Source organism: Cetorhinus maximus, chromosome 1 (genome assembly GCF_964194155.1).
Source record: "Cetorhinus maximus chromosome 1, sCetMax3.hap1.1, whole genome shotgun sequence".
Lineage (NCBI taxonomy): Eukaryota > Metazoa > Chordata > Chondrichthyes > Lamniformes > Cetorhinidae > Cetorhinus > Cetorhinus maximus.
This window is the reverse complement of record NC_135879.1, coordinates 50,756,812-50,780,093: the sequence shown is the minus strand read 5'-3', so window position 1 is coordinate 50,780,093 and position 23,282 is coordinate 50,756,812. Positions and strand designations below refer to the sequence as shown.

The following is a 23,282-nucleotide window of genomic DNA, read 5'->3' as shown; positions in this document are numbered from 1 at the left end:
AAAACTTGTTTCCAAAATTCCATGTTAATTATATATCATTTTGCAACTATAGCCATAGTTTACAATACATCTCCAATATATACTGGAGTGTTGTAACGACATGTCACATGCAGGGTCATGTGTTTATTTTCTAAACTATGTTTAGTCACATTATAATCAGGCTTTTACCATCACATGTCAAGTGAAAATTAAACCTATAAAGCGTTAGGTTGGCTTAAGGTAATAACGCTGTTCTTAAGATGGTTGTTGCTTTAGGGTCCCATGTAGATTTTCAGCACATAGTCTAGGCTGCCATTTCAGTGCAGTACTCTGAGAATCGTTGGACATGCCATCTTCCAAAGCAGATGTTAAGCCGAGGGACTGCATGTCTACCTGTTTCAACGGAAGAGCAAGGAGTTTTCCTGGTGTCTCAATTGGCCAGCCACCATCCCTCAACAACAATACCAAAACAGATAAATTGATCATTTATCTCATTTCCTATTTGTAGGATGTGTGTAGATATGCTGCCTTTCAAAAGAAGTAATTCATTGGTTGTGTTAAAATCAATGAAGTGAAAGTCATGTGTGCAATCTTCGCTGCCAAATTACCATCCTGGTAGTGTAGTGAAAATTTAACCCCTGCTTTCTACATCATCCACACCTTCAATTGCTTTGAACTACGACTGGCTAGAGTTGCTTTAGTTGGTGTTAAGCCTGTGTTAAGAATCCGGGTGAAAAAAAATCACCTAGCCAAAAACAGCTTTTTTTTATATAACTGCCTGCTCTTGAAATAAAAACTAATTACTGAAGAAACATATATTCCACCTCCACAATTGCCAGCGCCAAAAAGAATTGCATATATACATGGATGGTCATAGAGGTCTACAGGACAAAAAAAGGCCCTTCGGCCCATCGAGTCTGTGCCAGTCAAACAAGTACCTAACTATTCTAATCACATTTTGCAGCACTAGGCCCTTAGCCTTGTATGCCATGGCATCACAAGTGCACATCCAATTACTTCTTAAATGTTATGAGGGTTTCTGCCTCTACCACCCTTTCAGGCAGTGAGTTCCAGATTCCCACCGCCCTCTGGGTGAAAAAATTCTTCCTCACATCCCCTCTAAACCTCCTGCCCCTTACCATAAATCTATGCCCCCTGGTTATTGATCCCTCCACCAAGGGGAAAAGTTCCTTCCTCTCTACCCTACCTATGCCCCTCATAATTTTATACAGCTCATTAATGTCCCCCCCTCAACCTCCTCTGCTCCAAGGAAAATTACCCTAGTCTATCCAATCTCTCCTCATAACTAAAACTCTCCAGCCCAGGCTACATCCTGATAAATATCCCCCGCACTCTCTCTAGTGCAAACACATCCTTCCTAAAATGCAGATCCCAGAACTGCATGCAGTACTCTAGCTGTGACCTAACCAGTGTTTTATACAGTTCCAGCAAAACCTCCCTGTACTGTATGCCTAGGCTAATAAAGGCAAGTATCCCATATGCCTTCTCAACCACCTTATCTACCTGTCCCACTACCTTAAGGGACCAGTGGACATGCACACCACGGTCCCTCTGATCCTCAGCACTTCCCAGGGTCCTACCATTCATTGTGTGTCCCCGTGCCTTGTTTGTCCTGCCCGAGTGCATCACCTCACACTTATCCGGATTAAATTCCATTTGCCACTGATCTGCCCATCTGACCAGCCCATCTATACTCTCCTGTAATATAAGGCTATCCTCCTCACTATTTACCACCCCACCAATTTTCGTGTCATCCGCGAACTTACTGATCAACCCTCCTACATTCAAGCCTAAATCGTTTATATATACCACAAACAGCAAGGGACTCAACACCGATCCCTGTGGAACCCCACTGGATACAGGCATCCAGTCACAAAAACACCCCTCGACCATCACCTTCTGCTTCCTGCCACTCAGCCAATTCTGGATCCAATTTGCCAAATTGGGTCCCATGGGCTCTTCCCTTCATTATCAGCCTCCCGAGCAGGACCTTATCAGAAGCCTTGCTGAAGTCCAAGTCAACTCCGTCAAATGTATTGCCCTCATCTACACACCTGGTTGCCTCTTTGAAAAATTCAATCAAAATGACCAGACATGACCTCCCCTTAATAAAACCATGCTGACTGTCCTTGATGAATCCCTGCCTCTCCAAGTGTAGATTAATTCTGTCCCTCAGACTTGCTTCCAATAGTTTCCTCACCACTGAGGTTAGACTGACTGGCCTGTAGTTTTCTGGTTTATCCCTTCCTCCCTTCTTGAATAACGATGGCCAGAGACTAAAGCATGATCCCAAACCAACATACTTGGGAGCGACTCTAGAAAAGACTCTGTCCTTCCAGGAACATTTGAAGAAAACAGCAGCATAGGTAAAAACTAGAAATAACTTACTAACCAGTCTGGCTGGCTGTACTTGGCATGCTGCACAACAATCTGGGCCTCAGCACTTGCCCTATCATACTCCTGTCTGGCAAAGGTCTTGTTAACACTCAGTTGAATGCAACAATACGCATCATAACTGGAGCTCTCTGCTCAACACCCCTCCGCTGGTTTCTTGTCCTTGCAAACATCACACCCCTGATGAAAACCCACAGGCTGGTTGAAACCACCCATGCTGCACCTCAGTTACCACTCCAAGATGACCTGGCCAACCCACCTACTGCCTACCTTCTATCTCAGCACCCCATATGGAGCACACTTCTTAAGCAAGATCTACCAGCAGACATCCTTTGGATCAAGGAATGGGAAACATAGAGAGTCACATAAAGTTCCTTGTGACAAATCCCATCTGTCGAATGGCAGGCTTTGAATTGCCACAGTGACGGTGGTCCTTGCTAAATAGGTTCAGGACAAGGTCCCTGTACAGGTAACCTCCACCGCTGGGGCCTCAGTACTTATGCACTTGTGGAAAGAAACAACTAATGATGCACATTACCAAGGAGTGTCCCCTCTACAGACTAAGTGGCGGACTAATCACCTTAAACTCAGGAAATGAGGAGGCTATCATTTGGCTTAAGGCATTTGCATGTGCTAAATAAATAAAATAATGGCTGAGTCCTCTACATTCCTCAAGTCAAAGCACAAAATTCTTAGATAATCTTTGCAAATAAACTGATGGAATTGTGGGGGAAAGTACCAATGGGGAATAGGCTATGACTAAAAGAAATGTAAAGGTTAACCACAAGGCCAATTTAAACTGTTAAGGCCTTGTTAGACAATGTACTGCTGCTGGATTTTACTCCAAGTGAGACTGATCTTAAAAATGGGAATGATTTTGAAGTATCCCCGCAGCGCTGAGAGAAATGAATCTTACAGAAATGCTCCCTTAGGTAAAGCCATCATTGGTTGATAACTTTACAGTGGAAAAGAGGAAAGTGGGTAGCTAAGGAGTATACATGGTATATAAAGCACATGATTTACAGCAGTATATTCTCTCTTTGTCTCCATGGTATATATAATGTATTTGCATATCCTTGCTTTTCTCACATCTATTTCTTACTTCTTAAAGTACACCTTACTTCTTAAATCTCTACCAAAATATTTCCTCATCAGTAGTTTGTCTTTGTGTATATCCTTTATTGTTTTTCTTTACATGCTGATATGTCTTGAGCCGCTGCTTGAAAGTAAATTTTGCAAGTTATTATGTATGCTAGGGGCCTATTTTCATCCTCTGGGAATTGTGCTTCTAGTATTAAACTACCATGTGTAGGTGTGGTTCTGGGACTTACTAATAAACTGTCCTTCACTCAGCTGAAATTTTTTTCTAACAATTTCACACTCTACATCTGGATTATTAATCCTTCCAGCATGTATGGTGGTTAACTGCATCAGCTGCCTGAGGGTGCTAAACAATCAATACTGCAATTGTATTGCAATTGGCTGCTACTTCTCTGTTGCCAATAACAAACTGCATTCACATAAGCTGCAGATATAAAACATGCGTGTGCCCTCAATTTCATTACTAATTGTTGATATTGGAATGCAAGCTTCTCTGTCTTGATAAGTGAAAAGAATAATACTGGGCTCCTAATGTTCACACACAAGAGAATGTTACTTTTGGCGGGGGTGAGAAATGGTACTGGTGGATCTGTATATACACATTGCCCGATTGAACTCAGTGGTAAGAAAAATCAGGCCAAGTATACAAGATGGCCAATCCACAATTCGCAGTTTCTCACTCTCATCATTAGTGAAAGTGACTCCCCATAGACTTTTCAGCAACGATTGATGGGTAGTATCCAAAAGCTGGAATCCTGGCTGATATTTTTCCTGTCCCAATAGCAAATTGTAAATTTCAATTCTAATTCATTTTTGGAAGAAGTTTACTTTCTGGTCACAAATAAGATATAACTCTCATCCCAGATCACTCAGAGAGCTTAAACCAGGGCAAAATATCCTGGATAGTGAGAATCTGAACTAAAAACAGAAAAATGTTGCAAATACTCAGCAATACTCTCTCCACATATGTTTTGCAGGATAAGATGCACAAAGATCTTAAAGCACACAAAGTAGTGGAAATGGTGATAGCTCGCTGCCAATGTGAGATCTTTTCCAGATTTTGGAATGGCAGTTATTTTTGCCATACACCATACTTCAGGAGTGAGTTTGAGCTGATGATTCTTGTGTAGAACTAATCAGCCAGGCATGAGTAAAGGGGCCAAGTTGTTTCAGGAATTCTGATGCAATGTTGTCGTATCGTGATGCTTTGTCACATTTCAGGTCCCTTAATGCTTTCTCCAGTTCTGTGATCTTGAAGGAATCAGGACTGCTGTGTTCTGCATGTTGCTTTCATTGTTTTTTCAATTCATTATAGGTGATGCGTTTTACTTTCTTTTCCAATGGTGTCCTTGCTACGTAGATCAGATGACTGGCAACTTGGTTCGGGGTGACTGATGGGTGATTTAATGTAGGTGATTTTTGGGCAGCTCCAAGATGGTGGCGAATCAGGCTCCAGCACTTCTGACTAGAATGAGCCCTGCTGTTGTTTCGCCTATCTGCAACATTGAGAGATCCGATGAGGTGGTCTGCTATATCACGGTCACGAGATGATTCATATTCCTTCAGGAGAGCTGAGTAGACTCAGCCATAACACCCGTGCATGATTCACAAGTGAAGAAAATTTTAACCCTAGCACGCTTAACATTCCATGTGCAGGCATGAAGAGATGAGATCCTAGTCTATGGAAAGGAAAGGAAGGATAAGGGGTAAAAAGGGCGCAAGCCTCCCTCAGTAGCTTGGATCAGTCCACTCAGAATATCAGCTGACATCCATGGAATACATGAGGAGCTGCATACCCTTAACATGATGGTTGCACTGTTCACACAGTGGTTGCTGAAATGGATGACTGATGTACACCAAAAACCAGACTCATTAACCCTATTTGAGCCCAACCCATGAGGAGTGTGAAGGTACTGAGTGCTCCTCAGCATTCTCATCTTCTTCCACCTTCCCAGTCCCTCTGCCAGAGACCTTGTCAGCTGCACACGTGCCAGTGACCACAACTGCCCATGCAGAGATACAGAGGCTGTAGTCTGAAGGAGGTCCCCAATGGGTGCCTGCACGATGAGGCAGGCCACCATGTTCTTCATTGCCATTTACTCAGAGACGTGAGCAGCCTGCTCCACCCCTTCCAAGGCAACATGCAGGGGCACTTGGTAGGAGTGTGCGAGAGCAAAGGATGCCATTTTGCCTACAGCACTAATGGGTTCACTGTGGTTACAGTTTTCACATTGTACATAGCACATTTCAGCATTTCTTTAATATATTTACTTATACTTGTGCATGACTTGGTATGTGCTTTTACACTAGAGAGCTCAAAAAGAATGAAAAAATCATTGTCTCACCAATAATAATGAGGCGACATGGTGAGGTCCATCTTGATGTGCCTTCAGCAGGATTAAGGTTGTCAGCTGATTTGTGATGCCTTGGAGGGTTTCTTCCTTCTCTGCTGTATTACATAAGATTCCAGTGTTCAAAGGCTCGAGCTCTGAGATGCTCCTTGTATCTTTCATTGTCCATCCAAGTTTGCCTTTAAGGGAGGCCTAATGATCAGACTCCACGAACGGATGCTGGGCAGCAGGTGCATCTCAAACATGACCACTGGGTGCAAGGCATTCATCTGCCTGCAGTGTTACACATTGGCCTAGGTGTAGACACCGCAGCACGAGAGGCCATGTATCATGCAGTTAATATTGTTTGTCTGCTCTGCTCACTACTTTGTCTGCACTTGCATTCCAGGTGTCAGAGGATGTGCTTTGTGCAGTAGACAGAGGTATATGAAGCCAAGAATGTTGCATGTGGTGCCCATGGCAGAAGCTGGACCATTGCCCAGAATGGATGGCGCACAAGTTTTTTCAAAGAGCTGTTGTTACACAGTTATGGACTCCTCATGTGGGAGATGTCTTATCTGCATGCATCTGCAGCATACAATCCTATCAGCATGTATAGGATATGAATTCTGATGTCGTGTCACTCAGCATTGTGTACATGGTTTGATTATGACAGCATGGGCCCCTCATTTACAATCACTGGCCTTCATGTGAGGGGGCCAGGTTTGAATGGATTATTACCAAGTGTGTTTGCAATATATTGAGGCCATGGTTATGATAGTGAGGGTTACAGCCTTATGAATGTGAATGAATCTAACTCATGTTTATTGTCTCCCTTGTGGGGGATGGGCAGTCCTTTGAATAATTGTGGTGTCAATGTACAAGGTTCTTTAGGTGGAAGTATGTCACCAGGGACTGGGTGATGGCAAGCGCGATATTGGAGGACCTATGAGAATCTATTTTGCACAAGGACCAATCTGGCGATGATCCCCTCCTGCTCAGAGTCATTGCTCTGTCACTGGTAGCCTCCTTATCCTCATTCTCATCTGTTTCAGAATCTTCCAAATGGACAAGGGATTCACCCTCCCCCTCATCTTCCTCCTCAAAGGTTGCAGCTATGCCCATGGCATTATCATCAATTTGTGTGCCCCTTCATTGCACAATGTTGTGCAGCATGCAGCACACCACTATTATTCTTGATACCCTTGCTGGGACATACTGCAGGGGTCCACCTGAGCGATCGAGGAAGCTAAAGTGCATTTTTAAAATGCCTGCTCGATGGTGCTCCTGGTAACAACATGGTTGTTGTTGCAGTTGCACTCTGCCTCAGTTTGCGGGCTCCTCAAGGGAGTCATTATCCAAGTTCTTAAGGCCAGTTGGTGGGCTGTCCACATTACTGGCCCAATCACAGAGCTGGCAGCTCCACCGGGTGAGGTGGTCACTGCTTTGGAATGCACAAGACCTCGGGAGCTAGGCTGGCAAGTAAGAAAAAAATTCACGTAGCCAAGAGTTGGAGGGGAATGCCCTCTGAGGAGGTCTTGGGGCAGGGGGTGCTGTCTTCTCTGATCGTGGCCCCTTCTTTGGCCCGTGAGGCCTCCCCCTCACCCCAGGCTGCTAATAGGAAGCCACCTCCATTTAGCTGGCGGCCTCACCAAGCAGCAGGAAGTTGTTCTACCGTTGGAAAATGCCTTATTAAGGCCTTTACTTCTGAGTTAGATACCTGCCTCCTTGGGGCAGACAACCTGTCTGCTTCTGGCCCCACTCGGTTAAGTGCCCCGACTGTGTTGGGGAGGCAATCTGACCTGGCTCCTTGTGAAAGGTGGGAAAATCTGGTGTATTAGTAGATTTTGATGAGCTTGTAACACTATCTTAAAAGCGGGTGGAACTGTTGAGTGTGAAAAGGGAATTTTTAGTGACAGGGAAAATTTTTGCAGTGATTAGTGTGGCAAGGGAATTAAATATTGGAAAACTTTAAGGCTCCAAACACACTAGCGACTGCAGTAAAAATGATTTCCAGGACCACTTACAGCATCCCCTTACTGCAACTAAGAATCCCTTTAGATACAACTGGAAATGGTCAATCCCCAACTTGTGCCACCCATGGTTTGTAGTTGGCTTCAGGAACTAGTCATAGCAACATTAATAGAGATGAACTTAACTGTATCATTTGATTTGCATGTTTAATGAGGCCCACCCATGCTTCTGACAGGAGTTCTGGCTGGTTACATTGAGGTCCACATGAGTCAGAATGGGCAGACAGCCAGTATTAAGTTGGTGGATCGAGTCTCTATATGGCTTTGGATGAATGAATAACCCATTATTAGTGGAGATAGATGAAAATCACCTCACTAGTAGACAATGTGAGGACATAAAGTGATATCATAATCAATTAAGTGGAAACTTTGCATATCTGGCGTCCCTTAAGATGTCCCTTAAGTGGTCCTGGAAAGGCCGCGTTTTCATGTTAGAGTTGGGATCGTGAGTTGGGCCATTTTCCAATGTCACATTCCCGCCTCCTGTATAAATCCACAGGCACATGCTATTTCTCCCCAGGGAGTCAGGGTCAGGCTGGAATCAGGGTAGCTGCTTCCCGAAGCAGGCTTGAGATGGGAACGGAGATGGGTGAATGCTGAGGCCGGCAGGTTAGCAGCCCCACCTCCATTTGCTGAACATTGGTCCAGTCCCATTCATTGACTGTTAGGTCCCCTAATGCTCACCCATTGCCCCACCACCAACCCCCTATGCCCCCTCCATACCACCATGCCCCCTCCATAGCCCTTATGCCCACTCTATACCCTGTATGCAATCTTGTTACCCATTCATCCAGTATCCACCAGGGATAGAACTCATGAACCCTATAATAACACTACGAAGTCACTGAAATTCTCATGAAATAAATAAATAATCAATCATCCAATCAAATTCCACTTGAAAAAATGACTTCTCTTAGGAGCTCGTAAAATTGTCATTCAAGCATGAAGCCATTCAAACTCCACTTGAAAACAAACTCACTCTTTATTACTCATAAATCAGTCAAAATAAACAAAGTCATTCAAGAACTTCTTCAAAACACGTTAATCCTATTAACTACTCATAAAATTGTCAATTACAGAAAGCTCACAATCCCCTTCACAGCTGTGTAAACAGCTCCTGCTGAGCTAAGATCATAAGAAATAGTAGCAGGCCATTCAACCTATAGCACCCGCTTCACCATTCAATAAGATCATGGCAGATCTGATTGTAGCCTTAACTCCATGCTCCTGCCTGCCCCCATAACCTTTGAGTCCATTGTGGATCAAAAATCTGCCTAACTCAGCCTTAAATATATTCAATGACCCAACCTCCACTGCTTTCTGTTCAAGGGAACTCCAAAGACTAATGTCCCTGTGAGAGGAGAAATTTCTCCTCAGCTCCATCTTAAATGGGAGGAGTCTTGTTTTGATACTATGCTCCCTAGTTCTGGGTTCCCCCATGAGGGGAAACATCCTCTCGGCATCTACCTTAGCACACTCAGAATCTTATATGTTTCAGTAAGATAAGGAGAGGCGGTGGTGTAGTGGTATTGTCACTACACTAGTAATCCAGAGACCCAGTGTAATGCTCAGGTTTGAATCCCACCACAGCAGATGGAATCATGCTGACCATTGTCGCATTGTCGCAAAATAAAACCTCCATCTGGTTCACTAACACCCTCTAGGGAAGGAAATCTACTATCCTTAACTGGTCTGGCTTACACGTGATTCCAGACCCATAGATATGTGGTTGACTCTTAAATGCGCTCAGTGGTATCAAAGTCAGTAAAAAGGAATGAAGCTGGGTGAACCACCCGGCATCAACCTAGGCACCGATGACAATGGCAAACTCAGCGCTGTCGATCCTGCAAAATCCTGCTAACTAACAGATGGGGGCTAGTGCCAAAATTGGGAGAGCTGCAGCCTGACCTAGTCATACTCATGGAATCATACCTTACAGATAATGTCCCAGACACCACCATCGCTGGGTATGTCCTGTCCTACTGGCAGGGCAGACCCAGCAGAGGTGGCAACACTATAGTATGCAGTCGAGAGGGAGTTTCCCTGGGGGTCCTCAACATCGACTCCAGACCACAAGAAGTCTCAAGGCATCAGGTCCAGCATCCTGGCATCCTCATCCTCACTAACTCTCTTGCTGATTACCACATAGCACCCCCACGTCTCCCCCTCCCAAACCACCCAACTCAGCTGATGAATCAGTACTCTTCCATGTTGAACAATTGGACTTAGGGTGGCAAGGGTGCACAATGTACTCTGGGTGGGAGTCTTCAATGTCCATCACCATGAGTGGCCCAGTAGCCCCAGTACAGAACTAGCTGGGCGAGTCCTAAAGGACATAGCTGCTAGACTAGGTCGGCGACAGGTAGTGAGGGAAGCAACAAGAGGGAAAAACATATTTGACCTCATCCTCACCAACCTGCCTGCCACAGATGCATCTGTCTGTCACAGTATTGGTAGGATTGACCACCGCGCAGCCCTTGTGGAGATGTAGTCCCATCCTTACATTGAGGATACCCGCTATCATGTTGTGTGGCACTATGCCCAGGATAAATGGGATAGATTTCAAACAGATTTAGCAGCTCAAGACTGGGCATCCGTGAGGCGCCAAGGGCCACCAGAAGCAGCAGAATTGTACTCAACCATAATCTGTAACCTCGTGGCCTGACATATCCCCCACTCTACCATTACCACAAAGCCAGGGTTCAATGAAGAATGCAGGAGGGCATGCCAGAAGCAGCACTAAGCATACCTAAAAATAAGGTGTCAACCTGGTGAAGCTATAACACAGGACTACTTGCGTGCCAAACAGCATAAACAGCAAGTGATAGACAGAGATAAGCGATTCCACAACAAACGGATCAGATCTAAGCTCTGCAGTCCTGCCACATCCAGTTGTGAATGGTGGTGGACAATTAAACAACTCACTGGAGGAGGATCACTGGAGGAGGAGGCTCCACAAATATTCCCATCCTCAATAGGGAGCAAAGCATATCAGTGCGAAAGATAATGGCTGAAGCATTTTCAACAATCTTTAGCCAGAAATGCCGTGTGGCTGATCCATCTCAGCCTCTTCCGGAGGTCCTCAGCATCACAGATGCCAGTCTTCAGACAACTTGAGTCACTCCACATGATATCAAGAAACAGCTGAAGGCACTGGATACCACAAGGCTATGGGCCTTGACAATATTCTAGCAACAGCACAGAAGACCTGTGCTCCAGAACTTGCTGCGCCCCTAGCCATGCTGCTCCAGCATCTAACCAGCAATGTGGAAAATTGCCCAGGTATGTCCTGTACACAAAAATCAGGACAAATGCAATTCAGCCAATTACCATCCCATCAGTCTACTCTTGATCATCAGTAAAGTGATGGAAGGGGTCATCAACAGTACTGTCAAGCGGCACTTGATAAGCAATAGCCTGCTCACTGACGCCCAGTTTGGGTTTCGCCAGGGCTACTCAGCTCCTGATCTCATTACAGCCTTGGTTCAAACATGGACAAAAGAGCTGAATTCAAGAGGTGAAATGAGAGTGACTGCTCTTGACATCAAGGCAGCATTTGACCAAGTGTGGCATCAAGGAGCCCTAGCAAAATTGGAGTCACGGGGAATCAGGGGAAAACTCTCCATTGGTTGGAGTCATACCTAGCACAAAGGAAGATGGTTGTGGTTGTTGGAGGTCAATCACCTCAGTTCCAGGACATCGTTGCAGGAGTTCCTCAGGGTAGTGTCCTAGGCCCAACCATCTTCAGCTGCTTCATCAGTGACTCCCCTCCATCATAAGCTCAGAAGTGGGGGTGTTCGCTGATGATTGCACAATGTTCAGCACCATTTGTGACTCTGCAGATACTGAAGCAGTCCATATCCAAATGCAGCAAGACCTGGACAACATCCAGGCTTGGGCTGACAAGTGGCAAGTAACATTTATGCCACACAAGTGACAGGCAATGACCATCTTCAACAAGAGAGAGTCCAAGCATCGCCCCTTGACATTCAATGGCATTATCATCGCTGAGTCCTCCACTTTCAATATCCTGGGGGTTATCATTGACCAGAAGCTGAACTGGGCTAGCCATATAAGTACGGTGGCAACAAGAGCAGGTCAGAGGCTCGGAATCCTGCGGTGAGTAACTCAACTCCCGACTCCCCAAAACCTGTCCACAAGGAGTGTGATGAAATCCTCTCCACTTGCCTGATGAGTGCAGCTCCATCAACAATCAAGAAGCTTGACGCCATCCAGGACAAAGCAGCCCCACTTGATTGGCACTCCATCCCCAAACATTCACTCCCTCCACCATCGATGCACAGTTGCAGCAGCGTGTACCATCTACAAGATGCACTGCGGGAACTCACCAAGGCTCCTTAGTCAGCACCTTCCAAACCCACAACCGCTTGAAGGACAAGGGCAGCAGATGCAGGGGAACACCACCACCTGGAAGTTATCCTCCAAGTAACTCACTACCCTGACTTGGAAATATATCATGTTCCTTCACTGTCGCTCAGTCAAAATCCTGGAACTCCCTCCCTAACAACACTGTAGGTGCACCTGCACCATGTGGACTGCAGCAGTTCAAGAAGGCAGCTCACCAACACCTTCTCAAGGGCAACTAGGAATGGGGAATAAATGCTGGCCTGGCCAGTGACGCCCACATCCCATGAAAGAATTTTTTTTTAAATCACCTCTCATTCTTTAAACCCCAATGAGTATAGGTCCAACTTGCTCAATATTTCCTCATAAGAAATCCAAGGAAACACCCTAGTAAACCTTCTCTGAACTGCTTTCAATGGAAGTATATCCTTCCTTAATTAAAGAGACCAAAACTGTGCACAACATGTGTACGTAACTATGTATGGTCTCAACAATGTCTTGTACAGTTGTAGCAAGACTTCCCTAATTTTATACTCCAAGCCTCATGCAATGAAGGCCAACATTTCATCTTCCTTCCTAATTACATGCTGTACCTATATACCAACTGTTTATGATTTATGTACAAGGGCACCCAGATCTCTCTGTACCATAGCATTCTGCAGTTTCTCTCCATTTAAGTGGTATTTTGCTTTTCCATTTTTCCTCCCAAAGTAGACAAGCTCACATTTTCTCACATTACATTCCAATTTTTTGCCCACTCACTTAACCTATCTATAACTTTGTATCTTCCTCACAATTTGCTTTCCTACCTATATTTATACACTCAGCAAATTTGGCTACAATACTGTTGGTCCCTTCATCCAAGTCATTAATATAGATCGTAAATAGTTGAGGCCCTAGCACTGAACCCTGTAGCACTCGACTAGTTACAGCTTGCAAAGCTGAAACTCACTTTCTGTTTCCTGTTAGCCAATCCTCAATCCATGCTAATATATCACCCCCAACGATGGGCTCTAACCTGTTGCCATAGCCTTTTATGTGACACCTTATAGAATGCCCTTTGGAAATCTATTAATGGGGAAACAAATTGAGCCAAGCATTCATAATGAGATTCCATTGCACAACTATATCAACAAACCCTCCAGACCTCAATACAATAAAGCCTTTGAAGTTGACTACACAGATAGTTAACCTTTCAAAGAGGTCAGGCATCTGTTCAAAGCCATGAATGTGGACTTTAAATCAATCCCCCAAGGCCCACGAACTTATTGATCTGATGTGTTTCACACGGGCTTTCGGAACCCACTTGCCTCACGTAAGATCTCAAACTCAGGCAAATTTAAAATTGAATCAGGCATTTAAAGGACTATCACTTTGACTGTGCCTTGGGTCACAAGCCGCCACATTTCCTGCGCTGGTAATAATAGCAGGTGGCGAGAATTGGCTGTGAAATTTAAATTTGTGGTCCCTCCCACTTCCGTTTTCGGCCATCTGATGCAGGTTTGCCCAATGTCGTAATGGCAAATTCCAATACATTTTCTTGGATGCTTAGAAGAGTAAGAATTATTTGCTAGCTGTAATTTAGATATGGTAAATGTCAATTTATTGCACATTTCTGCTAAATTTATTCAAAGCTAATGATGTGTCCAGAGAACATTACAAATCAGTTGCAACACACATCTACATCTAACTTTCAATCTTCTTGTTGCCATGTGGCTCGAGCATAACATGATATCATTAAGCTAGTTTTATACGAAAATACATACAAACATGTGACTTAGGAGCAGGAGTAGGCCCCTGGCGCCTGTGCCGCCATTCAGAAAGATCATGGCTAACCTGATTGTTACCTCCCACCTACCTCTGTGGAAACATTAAGTTTATTTACAATATACGCAGCAGCAACTACACATGTGCTTTCAACTCGAACTCGATCTCTACACTGACTGCTGAGGTAGCCCACGCTTCTCTCAATTGGTTACCACAGATCATGTGATCTTGTCTAACAAATATTATTCTTAAAGCTACATTACACACTAAATAAAACAATGATTACTACATTGCTCGCCCTTTAAGTTGGCTATACATATATTTACAAGTACATACTTTTCGAGACAACATAATATTTACACTGGGTAAGTATTTACAAGTTCAGTCTTTCAGGTGGTTTCCTGGTATGTGTGGAACGTCATAGCTCCACAACTTCAGACTCCTTGTCAAGAACCTCCCTTTCCGGAGTTGCCTGAACTTCAGGTGATTCGGTGGGCACTTGCAGTTCTATAAAACCATAATAACTACACCGTGATAACTTTTCACACCCCTCTGCTTATCAAGAATCTATCTACCTCTGCCTTAAAAATATTTAAAGACTCTGCTTCAACTGCCTATTGAGTAATAGAGTTCCAAAGACTTATCACCCTCTAAGAGAAAAAAATGTTCCTCATCTTCATCTTAAATGAACGACCCCTTATTTTTAAACAGTGACCCCGAGTTCTAGAGAAAACATCCTCCCCACATGCACCCTGTCAAGACCCTGAGGATCTTAAAGGTTTCAAGTAACCTCTTACTCTCCTAAACTCCAGTGTTATGACTGACGCAGTTGGAAATGCAGAGTTAATTAAAAATCCCAGAGGGAAACTCTAAACAACTGTCATAATCTAGAATTTTAAGTGTTATGTTTGAGATGCAACTCTAAATTCGGGAATCAGACCACCAGTTCTCGAGGTTTTACATTAACTAATTGAAACATTTTATTAATTTACACAGGTTAAAATATATACACACATGGCTACAAATTACAACTGTCATAGCTTTTAACAAATTCCTAAACTAACCTCCATTAAGGCAACAGCAACCCATAGACTTAACCAAACACCAGGCAAAGTTTTTTCACCTTACGAATTCAAAATGAGGTTCTTTTCACTGTGGAGCCAGTTGGAGGTTTACAGCTGCCTTTTTTTTTATCTTACATTGCCTCTGCCTGCACACCTGCAAACTACTGAAGTTATACCTACCGCCACTGATTGAATTCAAATTCTCATCGTCTCACCAGTTTCTTTGAACTTTACCTTTTAACAATAAAACCCCATTCTTTGTACCAATTTTATTAGTAGTATAAACGTATCGCTTGGTAGCTGCTAGGAAAGTGTCAAGTTTTCACCCCACTTCTTGAATGCTCTATTCAAAAATGCAAATGCACGCTATCTCGTTTACATATCAAAACTAGCACATATCAAAGTACTCAGACTAGCTGGCTTTAATCCAATTAAGACATACCCGCAGAGTAAGCCTCTATTTTAAAAGAAAAATATTTTCCGAAATATTATATACATTAATAGCTTCATGACACCAGTGAATGCAAGCCGAAGCACCTGATGTTCAGGCAACTCCGGAAAGGGAGGTCCCTAATAAGGAACCTAAAGCTGTGGAGCTATGACGTTCCACACGTACCAGGAAACCACCTGAAAGACTGAACTTGTAAATTCCTTACCTAGTGTAAACATTATGTTGTCTTGAAAAATATGTACTCATAAGACAACCCACCCATCCCTGGTATTATTTTAGTAAACCTTCTCTGAACTGCTAATGCATTTACATCCTTTCTTAAATATGGAGACCAATACTGTACACAGTACTCCAGATGTGGTCTCAAAATCGAGTGCTATTGGGAACAGTGCTGGGGCCTCATATGAACATACGAAATTGGCCCTTTGAGCCTGTTCCTCAATTCAATAAGGTCATGGCTGATCTGTTTGTATTTCTAATTCCACATTCCCATCTACCCCCGATAGCCTTTTATTCCCTTGCTTAACAAGAATCTATCTATCTCTGCCTTAAAGATATTCAATGACCCTGCCTCCACTGCCTTCTGAGGCAGAGTTCCAAAGTCACACAACCTCTGAGAGAAAAAACTTCTCCTCATCTCTGTCCTAAAATGGAGACCTCTAATTTTAAAACAGTGCTCCCTAGTTCTGGACTCACCCATAAGAAGACACATCATTTCCATGTCCACCTCGTCAAGACTTCAACTATTTACGATCTATATTAATGACTTGGATGCAGGGACCAACTATAAGACCATAAGATGTAGGAGCAGAAATAGGCCATTTAGCCCATTGAGTCTGCTCCGCCATTTAATGAGATCATGGCTGATCTGATAATCCTCAACTCCACTTTCCTGCCTTTTCCCCATATCCATTGACTCCCTTACTGATTAAAAATCTGTCTATCTCAGCCTTGAATATAGTTAACGACCCAGCCTCTACAGCCGTCTGTGGTAAAGAATTCCACAGATTCACTACCCTCTGAGAGAAGAAATTCCTCCCCATGTCTGCTTTAAATGGGCACCCCCTTAATCTCAGATTATGCCCTCTGGTCCTAGACTCTCCTACAAGGGGAAACAACCTCTCAGCATCTACCCTGTCAAGCCTCCTAAGAATCTTATATGTTTCAATAAGGTCACCTCTCATTCTTCTAAACTCCAATGAGTACAGGCCCAACCGACTCAACCTCTCCTCATAAGAAAATCCCTCCATCCCCGGGATCAATTTAGTGAACCTTCTCTGGACTGTCCCCAATGCCAGTATATCTTTCCTTAGATAAGGGGACCAAAACTGTTCACAGTATTCTAGGTGTGGTCTAACTGGTGCCTTGTATAGTTTTAGCAAGACTTCCCTATTTTTATACTCCATTCCCTTTGAAATAAAAACCAACATTCGATTTGCCTTACCTATTATCTGCTGAATTTGTATGTTAATTTTTTGTGATTCATGCACGAGGACTTCCAAATCCCTTTGTGCTGCAGCTTTCTTCAGTCTTTCTCCATTTAAATGATATTCAGCTCCTCTATTCTTCCTATCAAAGTGAAAAACCTCACATTTTCCCACATTATATTCCATCTGCCATGTTTTTTGCCCACTCACTTAACCTGTCTATATCCCTCTGTAGTCTCTTTGTGCCATCCTCACCACTTGCCTTCCCACCTATTTTTGTGTCATCCGGAGGCTTTGTGATAGTACATTCACTTCCCTCATCTAAGTCATTAATATGTATTGTAAATAATTGTGGCCCCAGCACTGACCCTGTGGCACTCCATTAGTTACAGGCTGCCATCCTGTAAATGCCTCCCTTATCCCAATTCTCTGTCTTCTAATAGTTAGCCAATCCTCTATCCATGCTAATATACTACCCCAACACCATGGACTTTTATCTTAATAAGTAGCCTTATGTGAGGTACCTTATCGAAAACCTTTTGGAAATCCAAATATATTACATCTACCGGGTCCCCTTTATCTATCCTGATTTGTTACCTCCTCAAAGAATTCTAATAAATTTATCATGCATAATTTCCCCTTCACGAAGCCATGATTATATTATGCATTTCTAAATACTCTGCTATTACATCCTTTATAATAGACTCTAACATTTTCCCAATGATGGATGCTAAGCTAACTGGCCTGTAGTTATCTGTTTTTTGTCCCCCTCTCTTTTTGAATAAGGGTGTTAAATTGGCAGTTTTCCAATCCTATGGGTCTTTTCCAGAATCTAAGGATTCTTGGAAGATTACTACCTGTGCATCCACTATCTCTGTAGCTACTTCTTTTAATGTCCTAGGATGCAATCCATCAGGCGCAGGTGATTTATTGGCCTTTAGCCCTTTAGTTCCCTAGTACTTTTTCTCTAGTCATAGTTATTGTATTTATTTCCTCCCCCACACCACCACCCCCCCCCGCAACTTTTGCCTCTTGATTATTTAGTATATTTGGAATGCTGTTAGTGTCTTCTACCATGAAGACTGATGCAAAGTATTTATCAACTCCTCTGCCATTTCTTGGTTCCCCATTATTATTTCCCCAGCCTCATTCTCTAAGTTGTCTATGTTCACTTTGGCCTCTCTCTTCCTTTTCTATATTTTAAGAAGCTTTTACTGTCCATTTTTATACTACTTGCTAGCTTACCCTCAAAATTTATTTTCTCTCTCTTTATTATTTTTTGGTCACCTTTTGTTGGTTTTTAAAACTTTCTCAATCCTCTGGCTTACCACTAATCTTAGCAACATTGTATATGTTTTCTTTCAATTTGATATTATCCTTAACTTCCTTGGTTAACCATGGTTGGTTTATCCCCTTCCTAGAATCCTTCTTCCTCGTTGGGATATGTCTTTGTTGTGAGTCTTGACCCATTGTCTTAAACGTCTGCCATTGTTCATCAACTGTTTTTTCTGCTAAACTCCTTTCCGAGTCCACTCCAAGCAACTCTGCCTTCATTCCTTTGTAATTACCCTTATTTAAGTGTAACACAGTTGTTTCCAACCCAAGTTCCGACTCTCAAACTGAATGCTAAATTCTACCATGTTATGGTCACTGTTTCCAATGGTATCTTTTACTCTGAGATCATTTATTAAACCTATGTATTAATGTGCATCATTACACATTGCCAGATCCAAAATAGCCTGATCCCTGGTTGGATCCACAACAGATTGTTCTCGGAAACTGTCCCAAATACACTCTATGAATTCTTGCTCGTGGCTACCTCCGCCAATCTGATTGTCCCAATCTACATGAAGATTAAAGTCACCCATGATTAATGTACTGCCTTTTTTGCATGCCTTCATTATCTCCTGATTTATTCTCTGTCCTACAGTATAGCTACTGTTAGGGGGCCTTTTGACTTCTCCCACCAGTGTTTACTTCCCCTTATTATTTCTTACCTCCACCCATATGGATTCTATATCTTCCAATCCAACTGTATTGTAGCCAAATTTGCTGATGATATAAATATAGGTAGGAAAGCAAATGTGAGGGGAAGACAAAGTATCTGCAAAGGAATATAGATAGGTGAAGTAAGTGGGCAAGAAATTATCCACAGCTATTTATTGCTGGATATGGTGGCGAATAAATCAGAGTATTCAGCGACCAGAGTAATACCATAGATCGCGGCATAAAAGTCAACCCAGCGTATAAGAGGACCCCATTTTTTCCGTGCCAAAATGCATATTTAGGCTGATACTCGACAAATAAATTGACCCCCATTTTTCAGCAAGTACATTCATGTTTAGGGCTACGCTCACATTAGGAGTTGGCCTCAATTTTTCAGCTCAGATATGCATGATTAGCGTTATACTCGCCTTATAAGTTGATTAATGGGATCAAACAGGCTATACGGGCCTTGTTACCAAGAAGATGCAGAGGAGATTAAGACACTCCCACAGAGCAGACCATGTATAGCAACCGGCGAACAGGAATGGGCCCTCCTGCACCAATACCAGCGGTTCACATTTTATACTTAGCTTTAAGGCCATCTCCATTTTCAGAAAGATTTTTTGAAGCTTCACAGTTTGATTTATACACTGTGACCTACAGTAATCTAACCCCAACAGCCAGTAATCTGTATGCTGAAGTATTAATCTGGTTAATTTGTCCTCCCGCTACAATAACAAAAGAGAAAAGGATTGATTTAGCTCCTGGGATAGCATATTATTATTTAGAGACTAGTTCAACAACAAAAATTGACTGCAAATAAAATTTTATTTTCATTACAACTGTCCCTTGATTGACAGTGAGGTTCAGGTAATACTTTCCAAACTTTTGTTTCTTTACTAGAAACGGTAACCACAACTTAGCTGTTTCAAAACAGCAAAGCATTTTAACTGCACATTTTTTTTTGAAAACTAATTAGAACAATTCTCATTATATGAATTTACTCTTCAGATAAAATTCTATGAGGATGTTGCCAGGATTGGAGAATATTAGCTATAAGAAAAGATTGAATAAACTGGTTTTGTTTTCTTGGAACAGAGGAGACTGAGGGGAGATTTCACTGAGGTGTGTAAAACTATGAGGGACCTCCCATTTGCCTCCACAGAGAGGTTAATAACCAGAGGCCAACAATTTAAAGCAATTGGCAAAGGGAAGTTGAGAATTTTTTTTTCACTACAGAATAGTGGGGATCTGGAACTCACTGCCTGAAAGGGAGCGAGAGGCAGATACTCTCACATATAAAAAAAGTACTTGGATATGCATTTGAAGTACCATAACCTACAGAGTTATGGACCAAGTACTGAAAAGTATGATTAGGCTGGTTTGCTGTTTCTTGACCAGACAGATACATTGGGCTCAATGGCCTCCTTCTGTGCCATGAATTTTCTATTTTGCCATATTTCTAGGGCCAGAATTTTTCCCGAGTCGGGCGGGCTCAGCGGGAGCGGTCAGGAAGCCGACCTCCACCTGTAATAGGCTCCGCACCACGATTTCACACGGACGGGCCAATTAAGGCCCGCCCTGCATGGACCGCGAGCGGCAGCGCTCAACGCTACCTGTGCAGGTGGGGGTAGGAGGGAGAGCGGGCATGGTGCGCAGTTCGCACATGTGTGCGCAAGAGCGCTTCAATCTCCCTGAGGCACAGTTGAAGTGCCTTTTAAAAAATTAATAAAGACAGTAAAAAATTTTAAAAACATGTCCTCTCATGTGACTCTGTCACATGAGATGGGACATGTTTTTAATTCCAAAATAAAGTTTTTATTTAATGTTTATTTACTTTAGGAAACCTCATCCCGCTCGTGGATGAGGTTTCCTAAAAAATGTAAATGGCCGCATGGCCTTTTCGCCTGCCCGCCAACCATAAGGTTGGACGGGCTGCGTAAATAGATTTCAATTAGCTTGTTAATGGCCTTAATAGGCCTTTCAATTATCAGCTGGTGCGCAGCTGACTGTGGCGCACACCCACCAAACGAAATATCGTGTGAGTGCGCGATGACATCGGGACGCACGCCCGACGTCATCGCGCATCATTTTACGCTCGGGCATGTCAGGCGCATGCTAAGCGTAAAATTCTGCCCTAGATGTTTTGCTGTTAGTATATCACCAAACAGTAAAATAGAATTCTTCTATAAATCTTTTTTTCAGTAAACTTTGATGGAAATTACTGAAAAAATGTGAAACACAATTAAATGCTAGATTGAGTGAGTAGAATTGCTGGAGGAATAAGCTCAATGGATAAATAGCCCTTTTTTGTCTTTTTATGTTCTTACCTAAGAGTAGTTACTGACGTCATTTCTATGGGGGTCCTCCCAATATCCCTTCAAAATTTTGTCTTAAAATCAGCAGAAATCGTGAAGAAACAATATAAAGAGACATTTAAATCACTTCTGTGGGATTTCTGATGATCTTCTGCCAAAGTTGCATCAGAAAATTGGAAAAGCCCCGTGGAAATTCTAACCCCCCCCATCTCTTAATATTTTGAGTCTTATCACCTCTCGCAAGTATAATCAAAAACGGTTAGCTTTGATAGCTTCATCCTTGCTCATTTTCATCATTCTTAGCCTCACTATCCCCTCTGATCTCAAATAAAATTCGCACTTCTGGCTCCTTGCTTTGGAAGCTGAGTATTATCTTCATGTCAAACACATTTCTAAGCTTCTCTTAATGCTTAGTCTTAATAAAGTCTAAGTCCCTCCTAGACTTAAATATATCAGCTGTATGGAGAGAGACTCTTTTATTAATGAAAAAATTGCCATATGTTACTTTTCTGTTAAAGGTAACTTACTGGAGTCAGCTGTAAACCTCTTGCAGCATTACACTGCATTTCACAGTGCAGAATTGCTATCCAGCATATCTATCAACTGAAATTGGCATTCCATATTTAATACATGAAAGAACTTGATATTTCAGTGACCTATCGCTCAATGGCACTACACACATTGTACCATTAAGCTAACCATAATTTGGATAATTTAAATTATATTTCAACCACATCTGTTGTAATTTAAATTGAATGTTGGCTGTTATAATTTTGGACTACAGTTGATTCAACTTGCTCTCAGAAATTGCATGGAATGTTTGCGTGTGACTGAGAGTTTTTGTTGATCTTCTAATCTTCTGAACAAAGGTTGAAGCAAACTATTAAAAATGGATTTTAAATTTGTATCCTTTTTCAAAGAGCACTGATATTAAAACAAAAAAACTACTGTTTTTATTTGCTCTTTAGTGATGTATACTTTGGAATCTCAGCATCCTTTATGCTCTTTTGGGATTTTCCCCATTGTTCGAAATGTCTTTGAACCTTTTGTGAAAACGTCATGCATGATTTCTTTTTGCCTTTCTTGTTAAAAGTTATCTTTGATATCCAGCACCATCAATTGTAGCATTTTGGCTTGTTCTTGAAATTAATATTTTTACAGCTGTTTAATCATATTCTGGCTCTCTCTGTTTTCTTGATGCTGCAGTTGCAAACATACTGTGGCGAGAGGAAGGTACTGAAGCAAGTTTTTCTTGTAGTGATTATATACTTGTCATGTTTTGATCATCGCAGTATTTGTTAAAAATTGATTTATCATTAAAACTATTGTCATGAATGTTTTCTGTATCCAAACGTTTAAAGTCAATAGTAAAAGTGATCTTGGTACTATTTCTAATAGCAAGTACATAACTACTAGTCATTAAAAGCAATAGACATATAAAATTCTAAGGAGAATGTTTAATTGTTATTAGCAGTATTACAATTTAATTTTCACCTAGGTCAGATATACATGTTTCAAATGTAGTTTACTTGCTGAATCTTTTCAACTAATCTTTAAATTAGTTTTAAAAAATTAAATTAAGGAAATGCACAGCAGGTCAGCCAACTGTGTTACTAAGTAAGAGGATGCTCCCAAGATATTGGTAGAAGTGGAAATGGTATTGGATGGGTTGAAAATTGATAGGCAGGATGTACTGGAATGTCTGGCTATGCGTAGAGTGGATTAGGCACATGGTCCGGATGGCTCACTTCTCAGATTGTTAAAGGAAGTGGGAGTGGAGATAATGGAAGGGCTTGCCGTAATCTTCTAATCTTCCCTTGATATTGGGCAAGTGCCAGAGGATTAGAAAGTGTCAAAGCATTCCCAAAAATCCCACCTCCATTATGATAGACATGCCTCCCATCATCTTTACCACCCACACTCCGCATCCCACCCCTCGGGTCCATGTCACCTTCCACATCCCCAAAGAATCGTCAGTGCCCTTTCACTTGACATTGCCGCCCGTTACCCTCCCACCCTACTGACTCCCACTGCCCCCTTTAGCCA

General features: G+C 42.5%; 1 protein-coding gene across 2 annotated transcripts in view; it reads left to right on the top strand.

Annotated features, from left to right (window-relative positions):
• Nucleotides 1-23,282, top strand: part of fstl5 (follistatin-like 5) — a 985,045-nt gene that overhangs the window by 810,120 nt on the left and 151,643 nt on the right. Inside the window, exon 11 of one of the 2 annotated variants that reach the window (XM_078540706.1) lies at nucleotides 22,443-22,469. The exons of the other annotated variant lie outside the window; for it this stretch is intronic. Within the exon in view, the coding sequence (XP_078396832.1) occupies nucleotides 22,443-22,469 (27 nt within the window). The remainder of the gene's footprint in view (nucleotides 1-22,442; nucleotides 22,470-23,282) is intronic. 2 annotated transcript variants of the gene reach the window in all.